At 42.2% G+C, this 21,378-nt stretch overlaps 4 protein-coding genes across 4 annotated transcripts in view; 3 read left to right on the forward strand and 1 right to left on the reverse strand.

Annotated features, from left to right (window-relative positions):
* Positions 1-88: 88 nt before the first annotated feature.
* memo1 (mediator of cell motility 1) lies at positions 89-7,179 on the forward strand. Its single transcript, XM_084020616.1, has 9 exons — positions 89-527; positions 1,788-1,869; positions 1,954-2,022; positions 2,201-2,313; positions 2,769-2,880; positions 3,608-3,750; positions 3,891-3,967; positions 4,217-4,321; positions 4,760-7,179. The coding sequence occupies exons 1-9, from the start codon at positions 467-469 to the stop codon at positions 4,889-4,891; spliced, it is 894 nt and encodes a 297-aa protein (XP_083876742.1). The 5' UTR covers positions 89-466; the 3' UTR covers positions 4,892-7,179.
* Positions 7,180-8,442: 1,263 nt separating this feature from the next.
* On the forward strand, positions 8,443-10,684 carry srd5a2b (steroid-5-alpha-reductase, alpha polypeptide 2b). The gene is made up of 5 exons (XM_084021812.1): positions 8,443-8,772; positions 9,507-9,670; positions 9,751-9,852; positions 9,935-10,085; positions 10,182-10,684. Exons 1-5 carry the CDS (start codon positions 8,447-8,449, stop codon positions 10,246-10,248), a joined length of 810 nt encoding a protein of 269 aa, XP_083877938.1. The 5' UTR covers positions 8,443-8,446; the 3' UTR covers positions 10,249-10,684.
* Positions 10,685-10,832: 148 nt separating this feature from the next.
* On the reverse strand, positions 10,833-14,486 carry mkks (MKKS centrosomal shuttling protein). The gene is made up of 4 exons (XM_084021811.1): positions 13,358-14,486; positions 13,041-13,222; positions 12,562-12,672; positions 10,833-11,881 (listed from the first exon to the last, which is right to left on the reverse strand). The coding sequence occupies exons 1-4, from the start codon at positions 14,340-14,342 to the stop codon at positions 11,453-11,455; spliced, it is 1,707 nt and encodes a 568-aa protein (XP_083877937.1). The 5' UTR covers positions 14,343-14,486; the 3' UTR covers positions 10,833-11,452.
* A 371-nt stretch (positions 14,487-14,857) lies between these two features.
* The window catches only part of slx4ip (SLX4 interacting protein), a 32,045-nt gene continuing 25,524 nt past the window's right edge, over positions 14,858-21,378 (forward strand). Inside the window, exons 1-2 of the mRNA XM_084021759.1 lie at positions 14,858-14,994; positions 15,551-15,608. Of these exons, the coding sequence (XP_083877885.1) occupies positions 15,582-15,608 (27 nt within the window). The 5' untranslated portion in view covers positions 14,858-14,994; positions 15,551-15,581. The remainder of the gene's footprint in view (positions 14,995-15,550; positions 15,609-21,378) is intronic.

The following is a 21,378-nucleotide window of genomic DNA, read 5'->3' on the forward strand; positions in this document are numbered from 1 at the left end:
AATCAGAATGTTTTGACGTCACCGCGGTAACAGTCTCAGAGCCGCCCCCCTTACCTGGCTCGACCGAATAATCCTCTGATTCCGACTGTGACAGCAGTTTGTTTCTGTCATTTCTCCTCCGACTGTGGTACATCGGCACATCACACACAGAATTTTTTTTAGGTTTTTGCGCTCCTTCCAAATCCACACGATAAAAACGCCAGCCTGTCCGTTAGCTGCTAACTTATTAACGTTACCCGGCAACAGCACATCGGCCAAGAACACCGAGCTCGTTTATCAAGCTAACGCTTAGCCTCAGCTGTCTCTCCAGTCGAGCTGCCCCCCTTTTGTCTTTACGTTCGAGTCGGCTAGCTGGCCAATTCTCCTCTTGGATTTTGGCTGACACTGGCTTTTCGCCATTTTCCTTTTTATTTTTTCGCCTTGACTAAAGTTCAGTAAAACCAAGATAGGCGGCTTGGGAACCAAGATGTCGAACCGAGTGGTGTGCAGAGAAGCAAGTCACGCCGGGAGCTGGTACTCTGCTTCGGGTAACTGTCAACAGAGCGCCGCTAGCAAGCTGTTGTTGTTTTTTTGTCGTGGCAGTCTGTTTTATTGGTTTTATACAACATTCTTTATCTCGAGATTTCAAAAACTGTCGAATTAACGGCTTTTCCAGCTGACGGCGGCGGGCTAACGTCGGCGGTTTTAACGCTAATCCATCGGATGAAAAGTCGACTAGCTAACACTAGCTGTTATTGACTGCCTCATCTCTTGTTATCCCGTTTGTGTTGCATGGTTGCTTTGAGCTTATTCGGCACTTCTCCTCCTCGGATGATCGATGGGAATCTTCCCCCAACACATTTGTTTTTGTGTGTGTGACGAGCAACCAAAACATTCTGTTATACAATAGCTAACTTGGCTAATATTGCAGAACTTCCTGGCCTACGTCACGTCGCTATCTGTCTAAGAATAAGACATTACCAGCAACATGATTTTAAACATAAGCTGCTGTGTCTTGTGTTGATGTTGGTGTCTGATCCGGATGCTGTAAGTTAGGTGCAGGAAAACCGGCTGCCTTGAAACAAAGGACTGGGAAGGGCAGGGCAGAAAGATCATTTTGCACCCCTTCCCCCATTTCCACTAGCTAGCTGCTAGTTGTTTTTCTTAAAACGTCGAAAGCCTGTTTATCCCCCTTTTTCATCTCGCCTCGGAGTGTTATCAAGTTACGCGAACGAGGCAGAGCTAACGTTAATCTACCTCGACGTCTTTGTTCGTTGTTTTTTTTTAGTGTGTTTTTCTTCTTCTTACAAAACTCATTATACCGGTTGTTTGTTATTCCTGTAGATTTAATTATACACGTTAGTCAGCCATGTTTGGGCGATGTTGACGTCACGCTGGTAGTTAAAACAGCCCGTTTTTTTTCCAGTACAGGCGATCAACCCTTAGTCATTTTTAAAAAATGAGCTTGTTCTTTGTTTTCACCTTCACAGTAGGAGAGAGAGTTTATCATTCTGTTTTTTCCATTTATGTACCAAAATAACACACAAGATAAAACAGCTGTCACCCTTTAGAGATTATTGTATTTACAGTAACATATTACCTTTATTTTATTGGCGTCTATCAAATCATTATTTTCTTTTATTTATATATATATATATATATATATATATATATATATATATATATATATATATATATATATAAAAAATATAAATATAAAAAAGAGAGAGAGAGGTATGAGCCAGTCCCATTTTAATAAACTGATGTGAAATTATTTCTGAATATTATTATTAATTCTAACTTTTCAGGATCCCAGCTGAACGCACAACTAGAAGGCTGGCTGTCCAAAGCAGATTCCACCATCAGACCTGCGAGAGCCATCATAGCGCCGTAAGAACGCGTCCGTTACCCACCGAACGTGTCAAAAAGGTGCCAGGTGCCTCGTTCTGACTTGATGTGGTTTTTTGTTTGCAGGCATGCGGGGTATACCTACTGTGGTGGTTGTGCAGCACATGCCTACAAGCAGGTGGATCCCTCTGTTACGTAAGTCGTTCAGTTTTCATCTCTACCCCTTCCATGAGAAATTGCTTTGTACAACTGTTTCTTATCTTGAGTTTCCCTCCGCACGGTGAACAGATGTTAGCGTAGATAGTAGACTACAGTGCTGGTGGTGTAACGTTTGTGAACAGAGTGAGTGAGATAAATTCCTGTTGCCCTTCAGTCGTAGGGTGTTCATCCTGGGACCTTCACACCATGTGCCCCTCTCCCGCTGTGCCCTGTCACCTGCAGAGATCTATAGAACACCTCTCTATGACCTGAGAATCGACCATAAGGGTATTCATCGTTTTCACTCATGACACTGTGATTTCTACTTGTTTTGTGTGTGTGTATTTATCTCTCAATCACAGATGTTAATACAGGCTAAATTAACACATTATTTAGTCTGGTATTTTAAGGGTCATGAGGTAGTAACAGTAGTTTTGGATTGCAGTTTGAGGGTTGTTTAGTGTAGAAAACCAAACAAGTCAAACCAGTAACACTAAAAAGAACTGAAAAAACACTCTGTTGTGATTGTTCTAGTCTATATCCAGATCTTTAACATGCATACCAGTCATGGGAGGTGATACAGCCGGGCAATTCCTTCACTGTTAATGTAATGGCTTTGTCAATGATATGGATTTTCTCAGCTAGACCTTAGAAACAGGATATCCCATTTAAATGAATTAACCAGTAGATACCGTCATAATAGCGTGCATGAATTAAAAGTAAACTCACCTTTTGTTTTACAGTTTATGCTGACCTCTGGAAAACTGGGTTGTTTGAGCGGATGAGTCTGCAGACAGATGAAGATGAGCACAGTATTGAAATGCACTTGCCTTACACTGCTAAAGCCATGGAGAGGTAATGTATGTTGGGGGGGGCATCCACTGAACTACTATACACTAGAAGAGGGAGCTTTTTATTCTTAAAATGTGCCCTGTGGGAATATTATCTAAACAAAAAAAAGTTATGTTTACATTCAGTGTTACACACCAAAACGCATCGTGTGTATCCTCGAGCTCCTACAAATGTCTTGAGTGCATTTCCTTTTATGCATAAAACATTTTCTAAGCTAACAAAAAAAATGATTTAAAATCCTGCCTGCCTTTGGGTGTGTTATCAACTTTTAGATCAGTGGAATAGTGTGAGGATGTGTATCACCCTCTTTTACAACCAGAATCACACTGGTTCAGGGGAACGTGATAGTCTGATATGCAATACATAATTGATACAGCCATCTGTTAGGTTGGCAGGATTCAAAGGCATTTTTATGGTTCCGAAAAACAGGGTTCAGGTAGTATGAAGTGAATCGAGCACATATTAAACATTCAAGTTTAATTAAAACCTGAGGTGTTGACTGACAGGAAACAATAATGTAGCTGTTGTATATGTGGTACAACGTTGCAGTAATATCTCATCATGTAGTAGGTTGGCAGTTTACCATTTGTTTTCAATGATTGATGCTCTATGGATAATAATGCTGTATTAACACATGTTTTATTTCCACCCATGCCCAACATGACATCATTTTGACAGTGAGGTGGAGTTATTGTACTCAGGTTGTTAATTCAACAATCTGATGTTGCAGCCACAAAGACGAGTTTAGCATCGTCCCGGTGCTTGTGGGCGCCCTGAGCGAGTCCAAGGAACAGGAATATGGGAAGCTGCTCAGCAAGTACCTGGCAGACCCATCCAACCTTTTCATTATCTCATCAGACTTCTGCCACTGGGGTAGGTGCCGACAAATAGAAGCACTAAAATCACGTCCTCCGAGAGTATTCTGCCATTAAAACCGTAGTCTGTTATCTGAAGACAATTTAGCCTAAATACCATACCTGTGATTCTGAACGATTTGCATTTCTCTTTTGAAGGTCAACGGTTCCGTTACACATACTATGATGAATCTCAAGGGGAGATCTACAGGTCTATCGAGCATCTTGATAAAATGGTAACTACGGATAATCATTAAAATCTACTGTATAATGTCATTTTGAATACGCCTTGTGACTGTTTACTTTAATGTACCTAGTAAAAATACAGTGTTTCAGAAATTTAGAATACAGAAAGGCAGGGAGCATTTGGATGGTGTATTTTCTTTTTAGTTTTCTCGTGATAAGTTGCTTGTTTTCTTTAACACAACATCTAGAAATGAAATAATCCAGTATAAAACATGCCTTTTTCTTCTCTGCTTGTGAAGGGGATGGGCATTATAGAACAGCTGGATCCCATGTCTTTTACCAACTACTTAAAGAAGTACCGCAACACCATCTGCGGGCGCCATCCGATTGGAGTGCTTCTAAATGTAAGTAGCACAGAGGAGGAGCCTCACCAGGTGTTTTGTGTTATTTAACATTACGTAGACATGTCTATGAGGGTTCACTTGACTGCTTGCAGTGCTCTGTCTTAGTTACTGTCGTACAGTTCATGATAACGTTCCACCCACAAATCAAGGGCCCTTGATATCAGACAGGTCAACAAAAGGAGCTTCTCAATTTTAGGCTTCCAGCTTCCTACATGGTATTCTTACTTATATTATGGCTACACAATAAATTGTGCTAAAGCTGCATGTCCCAAGCAGAAAATGTGCATCCTCACCAGTTGATCCATATAGGATATGGAAATAAAGAGACGGGATTATACTTGTATTGTAGTGTAGAGGCAGTTAGTCTGAGTATTTAAGGTATGCTATGAAAATCTAAATTTAATGATCTGACTAAGTGCTGATGTTACTCTTTTGCAGGCTGTGGCTGAGCTGAGGAAGTCTGGTTTAGAAATGAACTTCTCTTTCCTGAATTACGCCCAATCAAGTGAGTGCAGGAACTGGCAGGACAGCTCCGTGAGTTACGCTGCTGGGGCTCTCATCGCTCATTGAGGTCGACTTCTGCAGGGGCCACTGCAGCCCCACCACCCTGCCCTTACTATCTATCGCCATAACCTGACCCAGACACCCTCCCTCCCACCCCCCCACCCACTACTTGCAGGAAGGACCTAGACACTCAAAGCCAATATAGTCTTCTTTCTCTGTCTCTCCCTCAGCTCTCCTCCGCCTTTCTCCACCCTCTTCTCGGTTTGAAGTGTGTCTCAGAGCTTTTGGTTGACATTGTTTGCTTGAAGTGCAGTTTTGAGATTACGGCGGTGCAATTGGTTAGAAGAGATGGGAAGAGTGTGTGTTATTTTGTGTCGGATTAAGCGTTGGGAGGGGGAGATCTTAGTTGGGTTTAGTCCCATTTTGTTTTCCTGACAAAACGATGGATTTGAGCTATAATAATGAAATCTTTACAGTTGGGCTCTCGGCGATCTGTGCTCATGTAAATTTGCCTCGGAAAAGGAATGAAAAATAAAATTGCAGATCTCATGGAGCATATTGAAATTTTGCCGGATGAAAATGAAATGTGTTTTGACTGACTGCTTCAAGCTACATGCGATTTAAAGCTTTGAAAACAGTGTCATCAGTAATTACTACCGTTGCTCAACATATGTTGTAGTTGCTAACAAAGGGCTGCACCCAACAGAGTTCACTAACCCCCTACTGTACAAAACCAAAAACATTATTACTCATAGTTTAAATATTACCTTTTATTCATATTTTATTCCTTTTTATTTAGTAGTTTTATTAGACGTGATGATATTTACTCTAGTGTGTAGATTTGAAAATAAAGCAGTGTTGTCAGTTAATCTCTAAAGCCATCGACATCGTTTGCCCAATAAATAAGCGTGCACAACACTGCTTCCAGATTCCAATTATAGGCCTGTAGCATTTGGGAGATGTTTTGCGGGGGGCCGTGCTTCAGTGGTGGGTGCTACAGAAATGAAATCAAAGATATTGTGTAAATTACTCCAACACTGACACCTCTAGTCTTTGTTTACACAGTCACCTTGAATCTCTAGTTGCTGAATAGTCAGGAGATTTGAGCAAACTTAATTTTTTTTGCCTTTTGACTTAAAGAAAAAAAAAATCACATTAAGTTCTGTGAGAGCAGCAGAGCTTTTGACCAAAGTGGTAAAGGCCTACATGATCTGCTTAAATTGATGGAAGTGTTATTAGATCGTTTCACTAGGTAGTACTTTTTTTTTTCAAATTGTATTCAAGAATGCCAAAAGTTGGAGACATGTTAAACAAGTAATAGATGGCCTGAGTTTTAAGATCAGCACAGTCATAATGCTTTTCTATACGGTTTTAGAATCTAGAAAAGTGACGGATCTTGCTCCCTGCTGTTTTTTTGGAATCTATTAAAGTATTTACTTGATGAAATGTGGAGCATGAGGATCACAATTAGCAGAAGAAAAGATGTTGTGTAGAGTAATATGCTATGTAGTCCTGCTGCCTGAAATACACCTAGATATTTTTCATAGATTAACAAACTGAATATAAAATCTGATGACTCATAGTGGCAGTATGAACTTTAACATTTCTAGACATCTCACAGTATCTGCTGTCCTGTGGTGTGATATTACAACATCACTGACTGACTTTACACTGATGCAGCCCTCTGACGTTGGTCCGTCCCTCTCGGCACCACAGAGGCGTCGCTAAGCGCTAAGCTACGATGTTTGGTTGAACCAACTGGGCACAGAATCCTCAGACTCACTTGACCCCGAAGCTAATTTAAGGGAAACTAGTAAAGCATGACACACTGTGCTATTGTGCCTTTTATCACTGTTGCACATATACATATAAAGTGTATTCTCACTTGTAGTCTTATTTTTAGATTGTGTACTTTTGAGTTTTTGTTTTTCCACACATGTACCCTCCTGCTTTTCCTCGTGCCCAACAATGTGTTCAGCTCACCCAGCGCTCTAGGAGTGTGTCGCCCTCTCATCCGTTGGTCTAAAATGGCACCAACTGTTATCTCCTTTCTCCAGCAGGGGGTGGTGTTCTCTTTTCCCCACCTCGCCTCATTCCTGTAGAGACAAAGGCTGAAACCTCAACACTGTTCATTTTCTGTTTATGGATCTTTGTTTGTCATATAGAAAATGTTTTTTTTTTTCCTTGCTTAGAAAAATGGGAACTTACACGTCACAAACCTAAAATATACTACTTAACTACTCCCTAAATGGAGTTTTTTTGATCTCAGGTTCCACTGACAAAGCATCCCAAAAGGCTCTTCAGATAAGGCCGTGGATTCATGTTACAAAACAAGTAAAATGTACTGAAAAGCACGTCTGCTGGTGTCTCGTTCTTCAAGTATTCACAATCAGAGAAAACTACGCATGTCATTGTTCAATCACTGCCTTTTTTAATATGTTGTTTATTTTACAGTGGAGACATTTAGGGTGTTCACCAGTAGAGGGAGCCAAATAATTGGAGGAATAATAGTGAAATTCTAAAACGTCTCTAGATAGTATTGCATATTCTGTGTGTACACACTCAGCTGATACAATAATGAACACTACTTTTTATTAAGGTTATAATTATGAGTTGTTGTTGAGGCAACTTTACAATCAGTTATGATTGCCCCACTTTATTTCCAGCATTTCTATTTACATCATTTGTTTTGACCTCTGAAGTCAAATAGCATCACAAACTGTTGACTTGTGTTGTGCAACCGACCATGAATTTAGATGCGGGCGGGAAAACAGGTTAAACAATAAGACCAACCGAAGGCTGCAGCGTTAGTTGGAGGCACAGGGCTTCATAAAACAAGCTGAAGTTAACACGACACATCCTAGCCAATGGTGTACATTGGCGACTTGGATGAATGTATGTTAAATGCAGGTACTACAGAGGTTTAGTCAGGTTTTGCACAGCGCCTGGCGTATCGGGCAGATTTTATCATTTCACAATATTCAGTAGCTGTTCAGTGTTTTCAGTGAGTCATTAGGGCAAGTCTGTGCTTGGCTGAGGAAGGCGAGGTTAGTGGGCCTGGTGATTTAGTAACACTAGCTTTTTTATTGTCTAATTACGATGGAGGTTGTTTAGTATTCTTTTAATCGCACTATTATACTCTAATACAGGCTTCACCGGTTAGGATTCCTGAAACTATACACACATTCATGGTTATAATATAGACATTTTTTTGGTTACATCAGGACTTTTATTATTGTTGTTAAGCTACGATGAGTTCAGTCAATTCTCCTTTTTAAAAATGCCCTTAATGCAACTGTAGGAGAGGAAAATATTCCTTTAAAGTTAGTAGCTCAGCACAAATTTAAGAAACAATCTTAAATATGAACAGCGCTACATTGTTTGAGATTGGGGCAGATGTGGGGCAGATGTTGCTGTGAGTGTCTGTATACCAGATGGGCAGCCAGAGGGACGTTTAGATCGACTTCACATTGATTCTTTTCACTTCAGCTGAAATCCAGCTAGTTAAAGTCAGCGCATTGGTTCCAGGGTGGAAACTATGATCATAACATCACCTCTAGTGATGGTGTTGTGCAGCTCTGGGAGGAGTCGAAAAGCAGCTTTAAACATCCAATTCACTTCATGCAGACACTAGTTATAAGAGGGGAAAGCAGTCCTGCAACACCTCCTGAGATGCACTGCTATGGGGACCTGGTCGGCTACCTCAGCTGTGGGATGATCCTGACAGGACTCGGACATTTGGTCCATCACAGGACGGTACAGACCTCCTACGGGCGCTACGTGGGACTCTCTCCTCCTGTTAGGACGGTCCCAGCCAGACTAGCCTGGTTCCTCCAGGAGATGCCAGCTCTCCTGATCCCTCTGCTGTTAACGCTCACCGTGCACAAACCCTCCACTACGGGGAAGTACCTGCTGCTCGGGACCTTTTGCATGCACTACTTTCACAGGTAAAAGCAACGTGTGTATCTGAAGTGTTAAGATGTACTTTCTTCTCTTAGTTATATATAAGCAAATATACAAGATTTAACTGTCAGCAGGGCAGATTTCCATCTCATATTCACTAATACAATATTGTATTGTACAGTATATTATTTCACCTTCAATTTAGTTATATTTCTCTCATGTTTACTCAGCCCGTTTGTGTACAGTATGAACATAAAAAGGTATTCTTAGTTTATAGTTAAGACTTCATGAATTCATCATGGACCTCGTTGCATTCATTACAAGACGGTATTTTCTCCATATAGTTTATTATAGCACTTATTCACAAACGTAACACCTTTTGTCTCATTGTGGCATCATAATTGCAAACTATTTTGTATTTGATGGAAAACAAAACTGCTGTTATAATTTTAAATCATCATGTTGCCATTGTACCGATAGCCACTAGATTTACAGGATGTATTGAGTCACTTTATAAGCCAGAAGCCAAGAAGAGAAAAACAGCTTTGGAAAGGAGAATCCTGCTGCTTTAATTTGAAAGCTGGAACACAGAGGAATTAATTGGTAACCTCCCATGAACAATGGGGGCTTAATTGTGACTTTTTTGCCTGCACTTAAATGCTAAATCATTTGCACAAAATCTCTCCTTCTTTGTAGTACGTACCAGCGTGGATTAAAAGCTCTTTTATCCCCCTCCTCTTCCCACCTGCTGTATTTACTGCATCTGCATCAATCATAGGACATTTGTCTACTCACTACTGACCAGAGGAACGCCGTTCCCACTGCGCGTGATGGTGTTTGCAGGTGTATTCTGCTCTCTGAATGGTTTCCTGCAGGGACACTACCTGCTGCACTGTGCCTGGTTTGATGATGAATGGTCCGTTGACTATCGCTGCAAAACTGGTACGAGAAAAATTCATTCTTTTTGCTTTATAAAATATTATGTTTGTCTTTAAATACCAATAACACACAAGTTCTTCTAGGTTTGCTGCTGTTTTACACTGGAATGGCCATCAATGTACACAGCGACTATATTCTACGCAACTTGCGGAAACCAGGGGAAGTAGTTTATAAGATCCCCACAGGTAAGTCACTGAGCAACACACCTGAGTAACCTCTCATGTGCTCTGTGCTGGTCGTGACCTGCGCTCCTCTTTCTCTCTGCAGGAGGTCTGTTTGAATACGTGTCCGGTGCCAACTACCTAGGAGAGATCGTGGAGTGGTTTGGCTACGCTGTGGCTACCTGGTCCCTGCCAGCGCTCTCATTCGCTGTGTTTAGCCTGTGTTTTATTGGACCGAGAGCCCTTCAGCATCACAGGTGCCTAAAACGGTGATCGTACATGAACATGCCTGCCAAATCACCTCAAATTACAATCTGCTATAAGTGAGCTGCTATCTTCTGCTATTTTTACAGGTTTTACCAAGAGAAATTCATAGACTATCCAAAGTCCCGAAAGGCTTTGATTCCGTTCATCTTCTGAGACGAAGACGATAATTCAACCAGCAGCGGAACACAAGCAAAGCACTCTGCACTCCTACTGTTTTTAAAGCAGAAATAAACTAATTTTACTGCGCAATAATCTGTTTTTGGTTTTCCCCCCCTGGAGTCATTGTGCAAAACTGTTACGCACAGATGAACCCTTTAACGCTTTCTATTCAAACTGCTACAAAAGAAACTTGCAAAAAAGACCATGATGCAATCGTCAACAAACAAAACATTAAAACAGGCTTCCTGAGAATCTCAAATGTAAAGCATTGAGAAAACATTGTGAGCAGGAAGACATTTGTGGAACGTGTGTGTGCCTGAGGTTAAGTTTTGTGTTTTCATAGCTGTCAGGTCGTCATCAGGTTTGGACTGGAAATCATTTGGATGCAACACAATGTAATAAAAAAAAAGGATGGAAAATTACCAACCAATATTTGTTTTGTACTATGTTGGCTTAAAAAAAAGGAAAGAAAAATCTGTGTCAATCTTGCAGCACCTCCTAGTGGTCACCATGCCATACAGCAGAAACTATTGGTTTGTAAATAAGAGTGCTGCAAGGAGGATGCTTTTGTCAGCCAACCCCGGCCCTCGCACTGGTTTTTCCATTTGATTTTAGATTATTGAAGAAAACAAACTTTTTTTGGTTTTGTTTGGCAAGCTGATCTTCACAAATCAACACCACTTGTATTACTTTTGGAGTGTGAATGTAATCAGCAGAGGTAACAAAAACAAACGCAAATTTGTGTTAACCACAGACCTTATTTCAGGCATAAAAAAACTACACTTTGAGACGAGGAAACTCATTTCCAGGTTTTAGGACTCCTTCCTGATGCACTGTATAATAAAGGGTTGATGAATGGATCCAAAGAGCTGATTTCTTTTCATTCCCTTCGTTATGGGCTGGAAGTGGTGGTGAAATGGCTGGTCGGGAACACGAAATGTTGGGGCTGGATGGAGAATCTTTTCCAGACAGTCCAAACACCAAACGTACACAGATGTGTGCTGATTGCAAAAGCTTGTAAATTACTCAGTAGCCTAAAAGTTTACTAAAAGATAACAGAGCTGCGATCAGTATAATAATAGTCCTCAAAGACATTCCCAACACAAGGCAATGGGAATATATAGTGACTAAACTGAATAATATTTTAGAAACATTTTGATCATCGCAAACTAGAGTTCCACGCTTAAATGATCATCTGCTAGTTCACATCTTGAATTAAATATCGCACATCCAGCGCAAGATTGGCCGTTTCTACGGCAACTTGCAAGGCATTGAGTTTAGCCGTGAAGGAGTCGAGCACACGCGGCTGCACAGCCGTGATCTTAGACAGAGGTGCCGTTGGAAACGGCGGGTGTTTGGTGTTCAGATAAGTCCACTTCTGATCTGGGCTACTTTCCATCAGTCCACAGCCACAACAGTACAAGCTTTCCTCCATGTGCTCTTCCACGACATCTGCAGGGCGAGTCCAGTGGTGAGCGTGAGTCAGATCCGTCAGAGAATTCCCACCGTCGTGCTCCAGCGCTGCGGCCGCAGACTCCAGAGATCGACAGAATCCCTCCACGCCACGGAGGTGCTCGGTCTGTGAGCAGCCTAACGCCGACAGCGTGTCCGTGACTTCATTCATGCTCTAAAGATGAGAATATAGCGTAATGAAGAAATGCTGTGATCGCGGCCGTGGCTACGGGGTCACCGAGGTTGATGCTACGGTAAATATTTTCCTAAACAGCAGACCGTCTCATTCATCTGAATGATGTGAAACTGAACTAAAATCATACTTGATATAATGTATCCACATTATTAGTAGATATTATTGAAACCTATTGACCATATATGACTTTATTTTCATTAAATTGAGACTTTACTCGAGTCATATTAAAACATTTTCCTCATTTATTCGTAAGAACATGGATATGTGGGACATTTTAAATGTGCGGCAAGTTTATGAGCAGAAACTTTACTGAAACACAAACTTTTAAAGGGTTTTAAGCCATTATTGACATGAATAGGTGCCCATTTAAAGAAATTACTTTCAAAACGTTGAAAGGGGGAGGGAAGAGCAAATCCTCCATGTGTGTTGACTCAGCTGAGATAACAGGAGGATAAATATTTTAAAGCAATACAGAAAGCTCAAGAGCCTAACTGAATTATATTCCGCTATATTTTTATATTTTTTTATTTTCACCTGCTGTCTGAAGAGTTTGACATTCAAAATTCCAACAGAAAACTCCCCACTTAATATTATCCGTTAAAAGGAAAACATTCTGGACCACCATCACTAATTTCTAAAGACTTAATGTTGGATCTCACCTTGTGTCTGACGTAAGCTGCTAAGTGTGTCTCTGTACAGCCGCCTCCGAGTAAGGCCGACGGTTCCCTCAGGGTGAGCCTCAACACGTGTTCAGTCTTCTGGCACACCACCTGTAAAGACACACAAAACATCAGTTCATCTGTAACAAATCGCCTCACAATGATGTACGTTCCAAACATATGCCTGTGTGTTAAAGCAATTGCTATTATTATATGATATGTCATGTTTTAAAATAGGTTTTAAAATAATCAGTGATGCCAGTTGATGTTTTTTAAACCAAGTGCTTCGGGAGAATTGAAAATCTCTCCCCTGGCTGCGTTAGTGAAAAATGAACTCTTCATGGGGGCGTATATTATCTATCATGTGTCTGCCTTACGGAATGATATCTAGTGGAGATTGCAAATATTAGTGGGAGGGAGATCCATCTGATTTTATAAGTACTTCGATGATGTCGCCAACACTCCTCCATGCATCTTACCTTCAGCTCGCTCAACATGGTCTCGTTCCTGTGGCAGAGGATCATCGTGCAGATCGCCGACTCCCCAGCGGGATGTAAATGCAGCATCGTCTTGGATCCAAACTGCCTGATACTGAGATCCCTCACCTTCCCGTAGGCCTTGGCTGGGATTTTGGTGTGCAGTGTGGCCACAGATTGAGCACCTATTGGTTAAAGTGGAGGGAATGAAAGAGTGATAAAGTGAGGAAAAACAAGATATATAAAAACAAGAACTATACAAACCATTTGGCATCTTTGGAAACTTTAGGGCTCGAAATAATGGACGTGTGATATTTTACCTGTGAGCTGAGTAAGTGGCTCCATGAGAGTGATTCCCAGTCTCTCCATCACTACGACACTGTGACTCCTCAGGTATTGCTGCAGGACTGGGTGGATGACCTTCTGGCACACAAAGAGCTTCACCTCGTCTTCAACCGCCTGCTTGCCGAGCTCCAGGAGCTGATCCAGTATCTGCGAGTCCGTGTCCACACCTGGGTGCACCTCGATTATCCCATCTCCCAGTTCAGCGAGGTCTCCGGCGAGAGATGCACTGAACAACACCACGCGCACTGGACGTGAATGCAGGCTCTCCGACTTGTTGACCAGGAAGTCATCATGCATGTCCACCAGTAAGCCTGGAAACACAGCAGAGTCCAGCACAGGATGCCCTTCCACGGACACAATCACAGTTTTGCCGAGACTGACTACACCTGTGCTGCTGCAGGGCACGGTCAGCAAAAAAGCCTGCGAGGCCAACTTGCTGATGTGCAGCACCTCTGGCTCCGTCAGCACACACGCTGGTTTGCTGGAGATCACGCTGCGAGCTAAGGTGACCAAGTCCTGGCTGCTGCAGAAGTCGAGCCTCACCCTGCAACCACAGTCTTCTCGCTGCAGGTAACTGGTGCACAGACCCAGCAAGTGTGCATTCAACCGGATGGCAACGCTTGCTCTGAGGCCAGACTGCTTCGCTTGCTCGATGAGAGACAGACAAAGCAAGGCGGCGAACAAGCCGCAGTCGCTGAAACGAGAGACGTGGTTGAGAATGGAGGTTTTTATCAGATTGACGAAAGGCTGCGAGGAGGAAACGGCCCGGAGGAGAACCGAGGAGGTCGACGTGGTCACGACGTGTCCTCCGATGTTGTTGTGAACTTGTTTGAGTCGACCCGTGGGACCGTAACACGACCTCAGGAGCTGCCTCAGCAAATGAAGCCTGTCACAAATGTCGGCGTTGTCCAGCGGCAGGTCCACGCAAAGAGATGGAGATTTCTTGACAGGTCGAGACATCACTTAATAAGCGGCTTCTCAAAGCAGGCCGACGACTTGACGTTAGTAAGTCACTTTTCATAACGTTAGACGACAAGTTTACGTTTAGAGGCGACGCTACGACGAGTTGTGGCATCCCTTTAAACTTGACAGACGCCGCGACTTTGCTTCTTCCGTCTTAATCGCATTTGTTTTGTTGCTACGACTCGGATAGAGACTTATTCCATTGCCTGACAAAAATTCCAACACATTTCGGATACACCATTAATATAGTACACTAAAACACATACAAAAATCTCGATTTAGTTATAATCGTGACTGTTGTATGATAGAAAATGTACATATTACATATATAATTACAATTCGACAACATATTATTTCGATATTAAGACAGGCTCTTTCGATGCGGACCTCATTTCCATGGTAGCGCGAACGACGCCGGTTGCTCGCGGGGTCCTTTTTGGATCAACAGTCGCATTTTTCCCGCCGGTGTTTAGAAACGGCCGCTGTCACGATAACCACGGAAACCCCATAACTTCACCGTCGCTTTATAACAGTTTGCCTTTTGCTTTTTTCCCCCGCCGCGTCGCCTCACACTGGCGTTTTGCAGTTAGGACTACAAACTGCGTGTGACGTCATCTCCCGTCGCCTGACAAATTCAAAACGGTTGGCGGTATGAAATCTGTTAATTTCGATGTACTTACACAACGTTATGTGCTCCTAATGTGTCCGTCATACATTTGTAGCGTTATTAACTCGTCATCTACTATTAATGACTCAACATTAGTCTTCTGAAATCAGCTGTCGAATTCAGTTGAATCAATCTAACGTTACGTAGTTAGCTAAACTTCCATTTTTCCGTTTTAAAACGCTTAATCTAACGTTGACTACATTTGAAGGGGTCGCGTTAATAACTACGTTGGTCTGCACAACCTTGAAGGTTGAATCGTATAACGTTAACCGACCAATGCTCGCTAACAGCTGTTACCATAACAACCCGTTTAGGTTAGCGTTAGGGCTAACTAGGATAACCCAATACATGCCTTTGTAAGACATTTAATGCTGTGTAACTAACTATTAACAAACCTACCATCATCAGGAGTGTCCATGATGAGACAGCTAGTGTTAATGTTTTAAGAAGGTGATGAACTTAGCCTCCCGGTATTATATGTTGTGTTGTTTTTAGGCTACTATGTGTAGTTTAATCATAAACTATACACTTGTTTCAGGTAAATCTTGCTGACTGCTGTGTTCACTTCAATGGCTCCTCTCAAATTTGTCATTAAGGTAAGTGAATATTAAATAGACAGCAGTGTCGTTATATACTGTATATTAAAATAGTATTGTTTTATAAGAAAATGTGAATATTTATGTGCAGCAACAATTAAAACTTAGTTTTGTGATCCCAGCTTTATTTAAATGGTAGGCTCACAGCTGCACCCAATACAACCTATTTATTGCAATTTTGTGTCCAACTTTGGCATGAATATATTTACAAAAGGAAGATGATCTAATAATGGTATGTATGATTAACCAAACTGGTGACGAAAAGGAAAAACTTATCATCTAAACACATGTTAATCATATTCTTTAGTATCTTGTGAACATGTACATAATAATATGTGGGGAAATCTGTAAGCAAAAAGCATTTGGATGCTTTTCAGTGATCACAAAGCCTTACTTGAAACATACTAAGAAGATTTTCACATTCATAATAACAAAAAAAAAAGTTTTGTATTACTGTTGTATTGTCTATGTTAAACCAGCCGCATATGTGCTTGCTTCTCTAACATTTACAGTATTAATATTCTGTCTGAATCCTTTTATGTCTGCTTTATTTAGCGTTTTGTCGTTCCCAGTAGTACATTCATTGGCCACTAGAGGGGAGTACAGATACACGTTGTAGGTGTCTTGCCTCCACATTCTGATGTTGTTATTCATCCTTGAGAATACTGAAAATACTGGTCACCTTTTGCAAATCTCAACTGACTGCCTCCCTGAGAGCCCTTTGTTAATGGACACAGCCATACAGAGCAGGGGAAACTCATTCTATTAAAAAGCCAAGCTGTTCATCCTCAGTCTGATGCTCTGTCAGGAATAATGCACATCAGATGTTTTTGTTAAGTGCAAGAAAAGCCGCTGGTCTCTCTTTTGTTGATGTTTCATTTATTGAGAGTTTTGGATGAGGGCTGCAGACATTTGCACTGATCTCTCACATCCTCCTTAATGCCATGTGTGCCTAGTTGACCAGATATTGCATTCACTCCCTTTTATTTGTTTCATATGCATGCCATACAGACAACCCCGCCACCCCCTTCGGCTGGTTATGGGAGACTAAAACCCTGGAGGTTCACGGAGGGTTCCTTCCCACTGGGCACATAATGATACTGTTGTGTTACTCTGCCTGAGAAAATGCACACTGCCTCTACCATGCTTAACCAGCTAACCACAAACAAGTATGTTAGAAGGGATCAGTCTAAACAATAGCATTCATGGCACTACCCATGACTCCTCTTTCGCAAAACAAACACCACTACTTCAATGCTTTTTAATAAATGAATTAACTAGGAATGTTTAAGAACAAACATTGGCACAGAGGCATTGTTTTCGCATGTCGCAATGTTTGTCTGTCAGCTTGAAACAAGGATCATTGGAGCAAATATGAGTTATGTTCTTGGATTCACCATGCCATGTTTAGGAGGCTGTTCAGCGGTCTGTTTTATGATTCTTTCTCCTAAAATGTTTTCAAAGCAGCTCCCTCCCTGGTCTGTGAAACTGCAGGAGGTGCTGGTATGCTCCTTCTTAAATAGGCTTAGACTATATAGTGACCTGCCACTTCTCAGACCTCCTGAAAGGGCCTGCAGGCTAAAACACTGATCCACTGAAGCGGTTGCTGTCTGTCAGGACATTACCGCTGCAGAGCCCTGCAATCTGCCTTCTATTAGCAATATGCACTACTGACTTTCTTATCATCTACTGTGGTAGGTTGAGACGGAGACCAAAGTGATTTTTATGAATAACAAAATAGGGGTATCACAGAGAAGTGTAATGTCAGGGGTTTCCTGCTGGTTAGTGTTGTTGTCGCTCTGTAGATGAGCTCATATCGGACCGCACATTGTGCTTCAGTACAAAGTCATTGCAGTCTGATTAGAAATGTTTCACTTTTCAACTTGGGGGATTTCATAAGAGAAGGTGAGAAGAATAAAATGGAAAAAAAAACCCACCTTTCATCTCAGCACTGACGTATATTGCTTTACAGAAATCACATTTCCTAATGAGGCCAAACTCTCTTAAGCCTGCTTTTTCTCTTTATCTACCAATTTCTCAAGTACTTCTGCCTGAGTTTTGTTTGCCGAATGTTACCTGGAGATATATTCCTGTCTGTTCTTGCTGCTGGAATTCCACTCCTGGGTTGTGTCTCTTTTTATCATCAAATAAAGAGGACTCAGGTGTGCTAACATCCACCTGAATGAAAGGAACTGTACACTCAAAACACTTCCGCAAACTATCTGCAAATAACATTCGCCTCGATAATAATCAAGTCTCACGCTTCACCGCTCGGGTATCTGGCAGCTCGAAAAATTGGAAAAGAGATTTGTCTCTCTTATTTTTTTTTAAAGGGGAAACCCAGGTGACTCACAGCGCAGGGAGGGAGAGCTGGGGAATGAAGCAAATAAAGCTTGAGAGCAAGATTGTCACACCCACAGATCTAAAGAGCTCCCTTGGGTTCTTTGCAGACTTGCAGAAAAAGAGAGAAAGAGAGAGAAAGTCAGAACAAGAGAGAGACAAAAGGGAGAGTAGGAGAGAGATGCAAGTTTTATTGAGTGAGACCGCATCTGCTACCCCTTCTCTCCCAATGTAAACATCTGCGGCTGGTTAGTGTTAGCCTCTGAGCTAAGTGCAGTCCGAGAAGGTCTGGTTCTTATACGGCGCGATAGCAGTGGCAAAGGGCAGCGAGGTGGGGAGGCGGGTGAGGCTGCTTGTAGAGTTTGGGCCCCGTGCCCAACTTTGGAGCAGCACAGACGGGAGGATGGAGAGCCGGGTCTGGGAGAGAGATAAGGGAAGGTAGAGAGTGTTTTGGGAACTGAGAGTGATATAGACCAGAGCCCTGGAGACCAGAAAGGGAAAGGGGCTGTCGGTGGGGTTTGCGTCACGTTGTTTATTTACAGACAGAAAATATGAAGGGGTTTTCTCAAGTTGTGCTGTGGACTTGTGGGCAGCTTCGCTCTCAAATGTTTCCAGTGTTTTTCGTCTTTGTGAACTCTTTTTTTCCTGCAGGTCATGGTTATCAGATCGGCAGCGGGGGGAATTAGGATAGAGAGGTTGAGCTTAGCCTGCAAGAAGACTCGGCCCTATTCATTCACTGTGTGACGGCATACAAAAGATGGCACAATAAAGGATTTGGTATTAAGTAGCGCTCCTTTGCCGCCTCTCATTCAGCCTCCAGCCTCTGTTCACAAGTCTAAAAAGCCTGTGCAGGACAAGGAACAAAGCAGTGCTGGTCCACTTTAGCATGTATGAAAGGAGTAACTTCCTCTAGAATTTGGCCCTTTTATCAAACCTTTCTTTCCAACAAAAGCAGGCAGTTGCACAGAGTATTGCCTTAAATGCAGCAAAGCAAAGTATACAAAAATAGGAGAACTCATGAATTCGATAAATGAATATTTGGGGTTAATGGAAAAACTTCAGGGTCCTGCTGATGGTGCTGTATAAATGGTGTTATAGAGAAAGGCCAATGTGGTAGTGTTTGTTGAGAGGCTGTTTTGAAGTTGTTAATTTTTCCGTTTTTTTTTCTTTCAGTGAGCATACTGGATATTTTATGGGCACTTTCAAACTGCTTTGCAAAAGGAAGACAAGGTTGTTGTGGTGTGTAATACGGCGTCTACAAAGTACTAGACTGCTTGCAGAGATCTCACTAAAAGTAGCTGGGGTCATAGGTCACGGCAGAGTTCAGCCTAGGAGATCCACCGGTCACTCTTTGTGCTGCGAGTTGACAAATTTAGACCACATGATGTGATTGTAGTCAGAGCCTTTGCGTAAAATTAGATCCTGCTGGGTTTTTTTGGCTTTTCTGCCAAATTCAATGCAAACTTCCTTTTGTAAAAGCTCTGATAGCTGCACCTAAACATTAAAGCTCAAAGACCGACACTTTCTGCAGAGACATTTGGCCCCCCTCCACCAAATCCCAAACTTTAGCTGAACAAATCGTTTTTTTCCCTCTAATAAGCGTGATTATATTTGCTTTCCTGACAAAATCCTGTTATGTCTGAGATGCCCTGGGAATCCCGTGCTGTTTTTGTGTAAGGGGCAGACTAATGTGTATCATTAATGTCCAGTTCCCAGTTGAGTCTTGTCTGCTCCTCTAATGTGATAAAAGGAAGTTAGTCTAAGGCTTGCTAGATGTCTGGCTTCCAGCCCAAAACACAGACTCAATCAGGAGCTCAGAAGCCACTTTAGGGGATTCACCCATCTCAGTCTCCACAAAGGCCGCACTCCCTCCACTGCTCCCTTCATTCCAGGATATTGATCAAATTAACCTTATGTATCGCTCTGTTGAGTTTGCATTAGCTTGTGTAATTTTCAGCCATGTACCCTCGAAGATTGATCTTGTGGTCCCTATCAGGATCCACATGTGCAGGCCCAGGGGACAGAATATTAGAAACACGTCTCATTATAAAAGCAGTCCAGTGACACAACACCGTTTTACCATGACCTCAACATTTCCATGGAGGTTAAATTAACATTTCCCTGACACATTGCCAATTATTAAAAAGTGACACAAGATTTATTGCAGGGTCGTTAAAGCCGATAAACTGCTAACTCATGTGTAATGGCTGAGATGCTTTACTCATCCATAAAGCCACACTGAGATCTTCAAAGTCAGGATACCAAGACCCGTCCAACGTGTGTCAAGTCCAACCCCAGGAAACCCCTGTGGGGCGCATCCATTAGTCGGTCACTGTGTTTTTGATTGACAAGGTCTGACCCTCTGTTGCCAGGCTTTCCCACACACTGGTAATTGTTGAAGGCAGTCGGCTGAGTCCACCAGTCATCCGTGGACCGCTGAGAGACAAAGGGCAAAGGATGGAGAGAATACTGATCTGTAGGGACAAGCTGATTCTGACAGGCAACGTGCATACATTATGTATATATAAACACAAGGAGCTTGCAGATGGGGGGACGGGAGGGGGACTCTGTTCTGGTCCATGGTTTATTTGTCATCGACTTTTCAGTATTAAAACTGAATTGTCTATTTGTTGTTATGCAGAGACCTACTTGAGTACCAGTTGGCACACATTATGACTTTACATATATCCTGCAGGTGAACAGTGCCAGCTTTGCCTGAAATTGACCATAGCGTTCACTGATCGGTCATGTGGGGGCGCCCTCTCCTCTAGTTGACCCGCAAGTAGACGTGAACGCGCATGCTTCACTTCTGTTACTTTTGCAGAAAGACAATGAGAAAGGAAAAATGCTCTCATGGGAAAATAAGAAGAAGAAAAGAAAAACATTTGTCAGCTTGATTTGCTCAGAGCCAGTATTTAGCCTTTTAATGTCACTTGATGAAAGGTTCCCAGCCCAACTTCAGTTTTATAACAATGAATAAAACTTTTTTTTAAACGAGGAGGAGACAAACTGGAGAGAGTTGGGAAACGTGTATCTAGAATTAGAACTTAAGTAGCGGGGCCTTCCCTTCTTTTTTCTCCAGCGTCATCCTGAGAGCGAGGACGTAGGAACATCCCTATAGTCTGAGTCGTAGACTTTAGTCATTCTGTCTGCAAAGCTTTAGCCCAGGGAATGAGTCTGGCTGTGCATAAGTATTCCCTATTACTAAATGAATAACCTCTTCTGCTTGTACACACCCCTTTCCAGTTTTACACGGTCAGCCTGAAATCTGAGTCTGTCTTTATATGACATGCTTTTGCTACCCCATTCAGTTTCAATGCTTTTTTTTTTATTCTTTCGGCATTATCGCTGTGGGTTTTGAGGGCACTACTTGTTGCTCCTCTGTGTCATATTGTGGGTGGTCTCGGTCCATCTATTACTTCCTTGTCCA

Source organism: Eutrigla gurnardus (assembly GCF_963514095.1).
Source record: "Eutrigla gurnardus genome assembly, chromosome: 11".
Classification (NCBI taxonomy): Eukaryota; Metazoa; Chordata; class Actinopteri; order Perciformes; family Triglidae; genus Eutrigla; species Eutrigla gurnardus.

Excerpts from the sequence above, each read along its gene's own strand:
- mkks (XM_084021811.1), bottom strand. The coding sequence starts at position 14,342 with ATGTCTCGACCTGTCAAGAAATCTCCATCTCTTTGCGTGGACCTGCCG. Across the intron at positions 12,673-13,040 it reads CCATGTTGAGCGAGCTGAAG|GTGGTGTGCCAGAAGACTGA; the intron begins GTAAGATGCATG and ends GTGTCTTTACAG. Across the intron at positions 11,882-12,561 it reads CAGCTTACGTCAGACACAAG|AGCATGAATGAAGTCACGGA; the intron begins GTGAGATCCAAC and ends TCTCATCTTTAG.
- srd5a2b (XM_084021812.1), top strand. The coding sequence starts at position 8,447 with ATGCAGACACTAGTTATAAGAGGGGAAAGCAGTCCTGCAACACCTCCT. Across the intron at positions 9,853-9,934 it reads AGTTTATAAGATCCCCACAG|GAGGTCTGTTTGAATACGTG; the intron begins GTAAGTCACTGA and ends TTCTCTCTGCAG. Across the intron at positions 10,086-10,181 it reads AGAGCCCTTCAGCATCACAG|GTTTTACCAAGAGAAATTCA; the intron begins GTGCCTAAAACG and ends CTATTTTTACAG.
- memo1 (XM_084020616.1), top strand. The coding sequence starts at position 467 with ATGTCGAACCGAGTGGTGTGCAGAGAAGCAAGTCACGCCGGGAGCTGG. Across the intron at positions 1,870-1,953 it reads GCGAGAGCCATCATAGCGCC|GCATGCGGGGTATACCTACT; the intron begins GTAAGAACGCGT and ends TTTTGTTTGCAG. Across the intron at positions 2,314-2,768 it reads CCTGAGAATCGACCATAAGG|TTTATGCTGACCTCTGGAAA; the intron begins GTATTCATCGTT and ends TTTGTTTTACAG.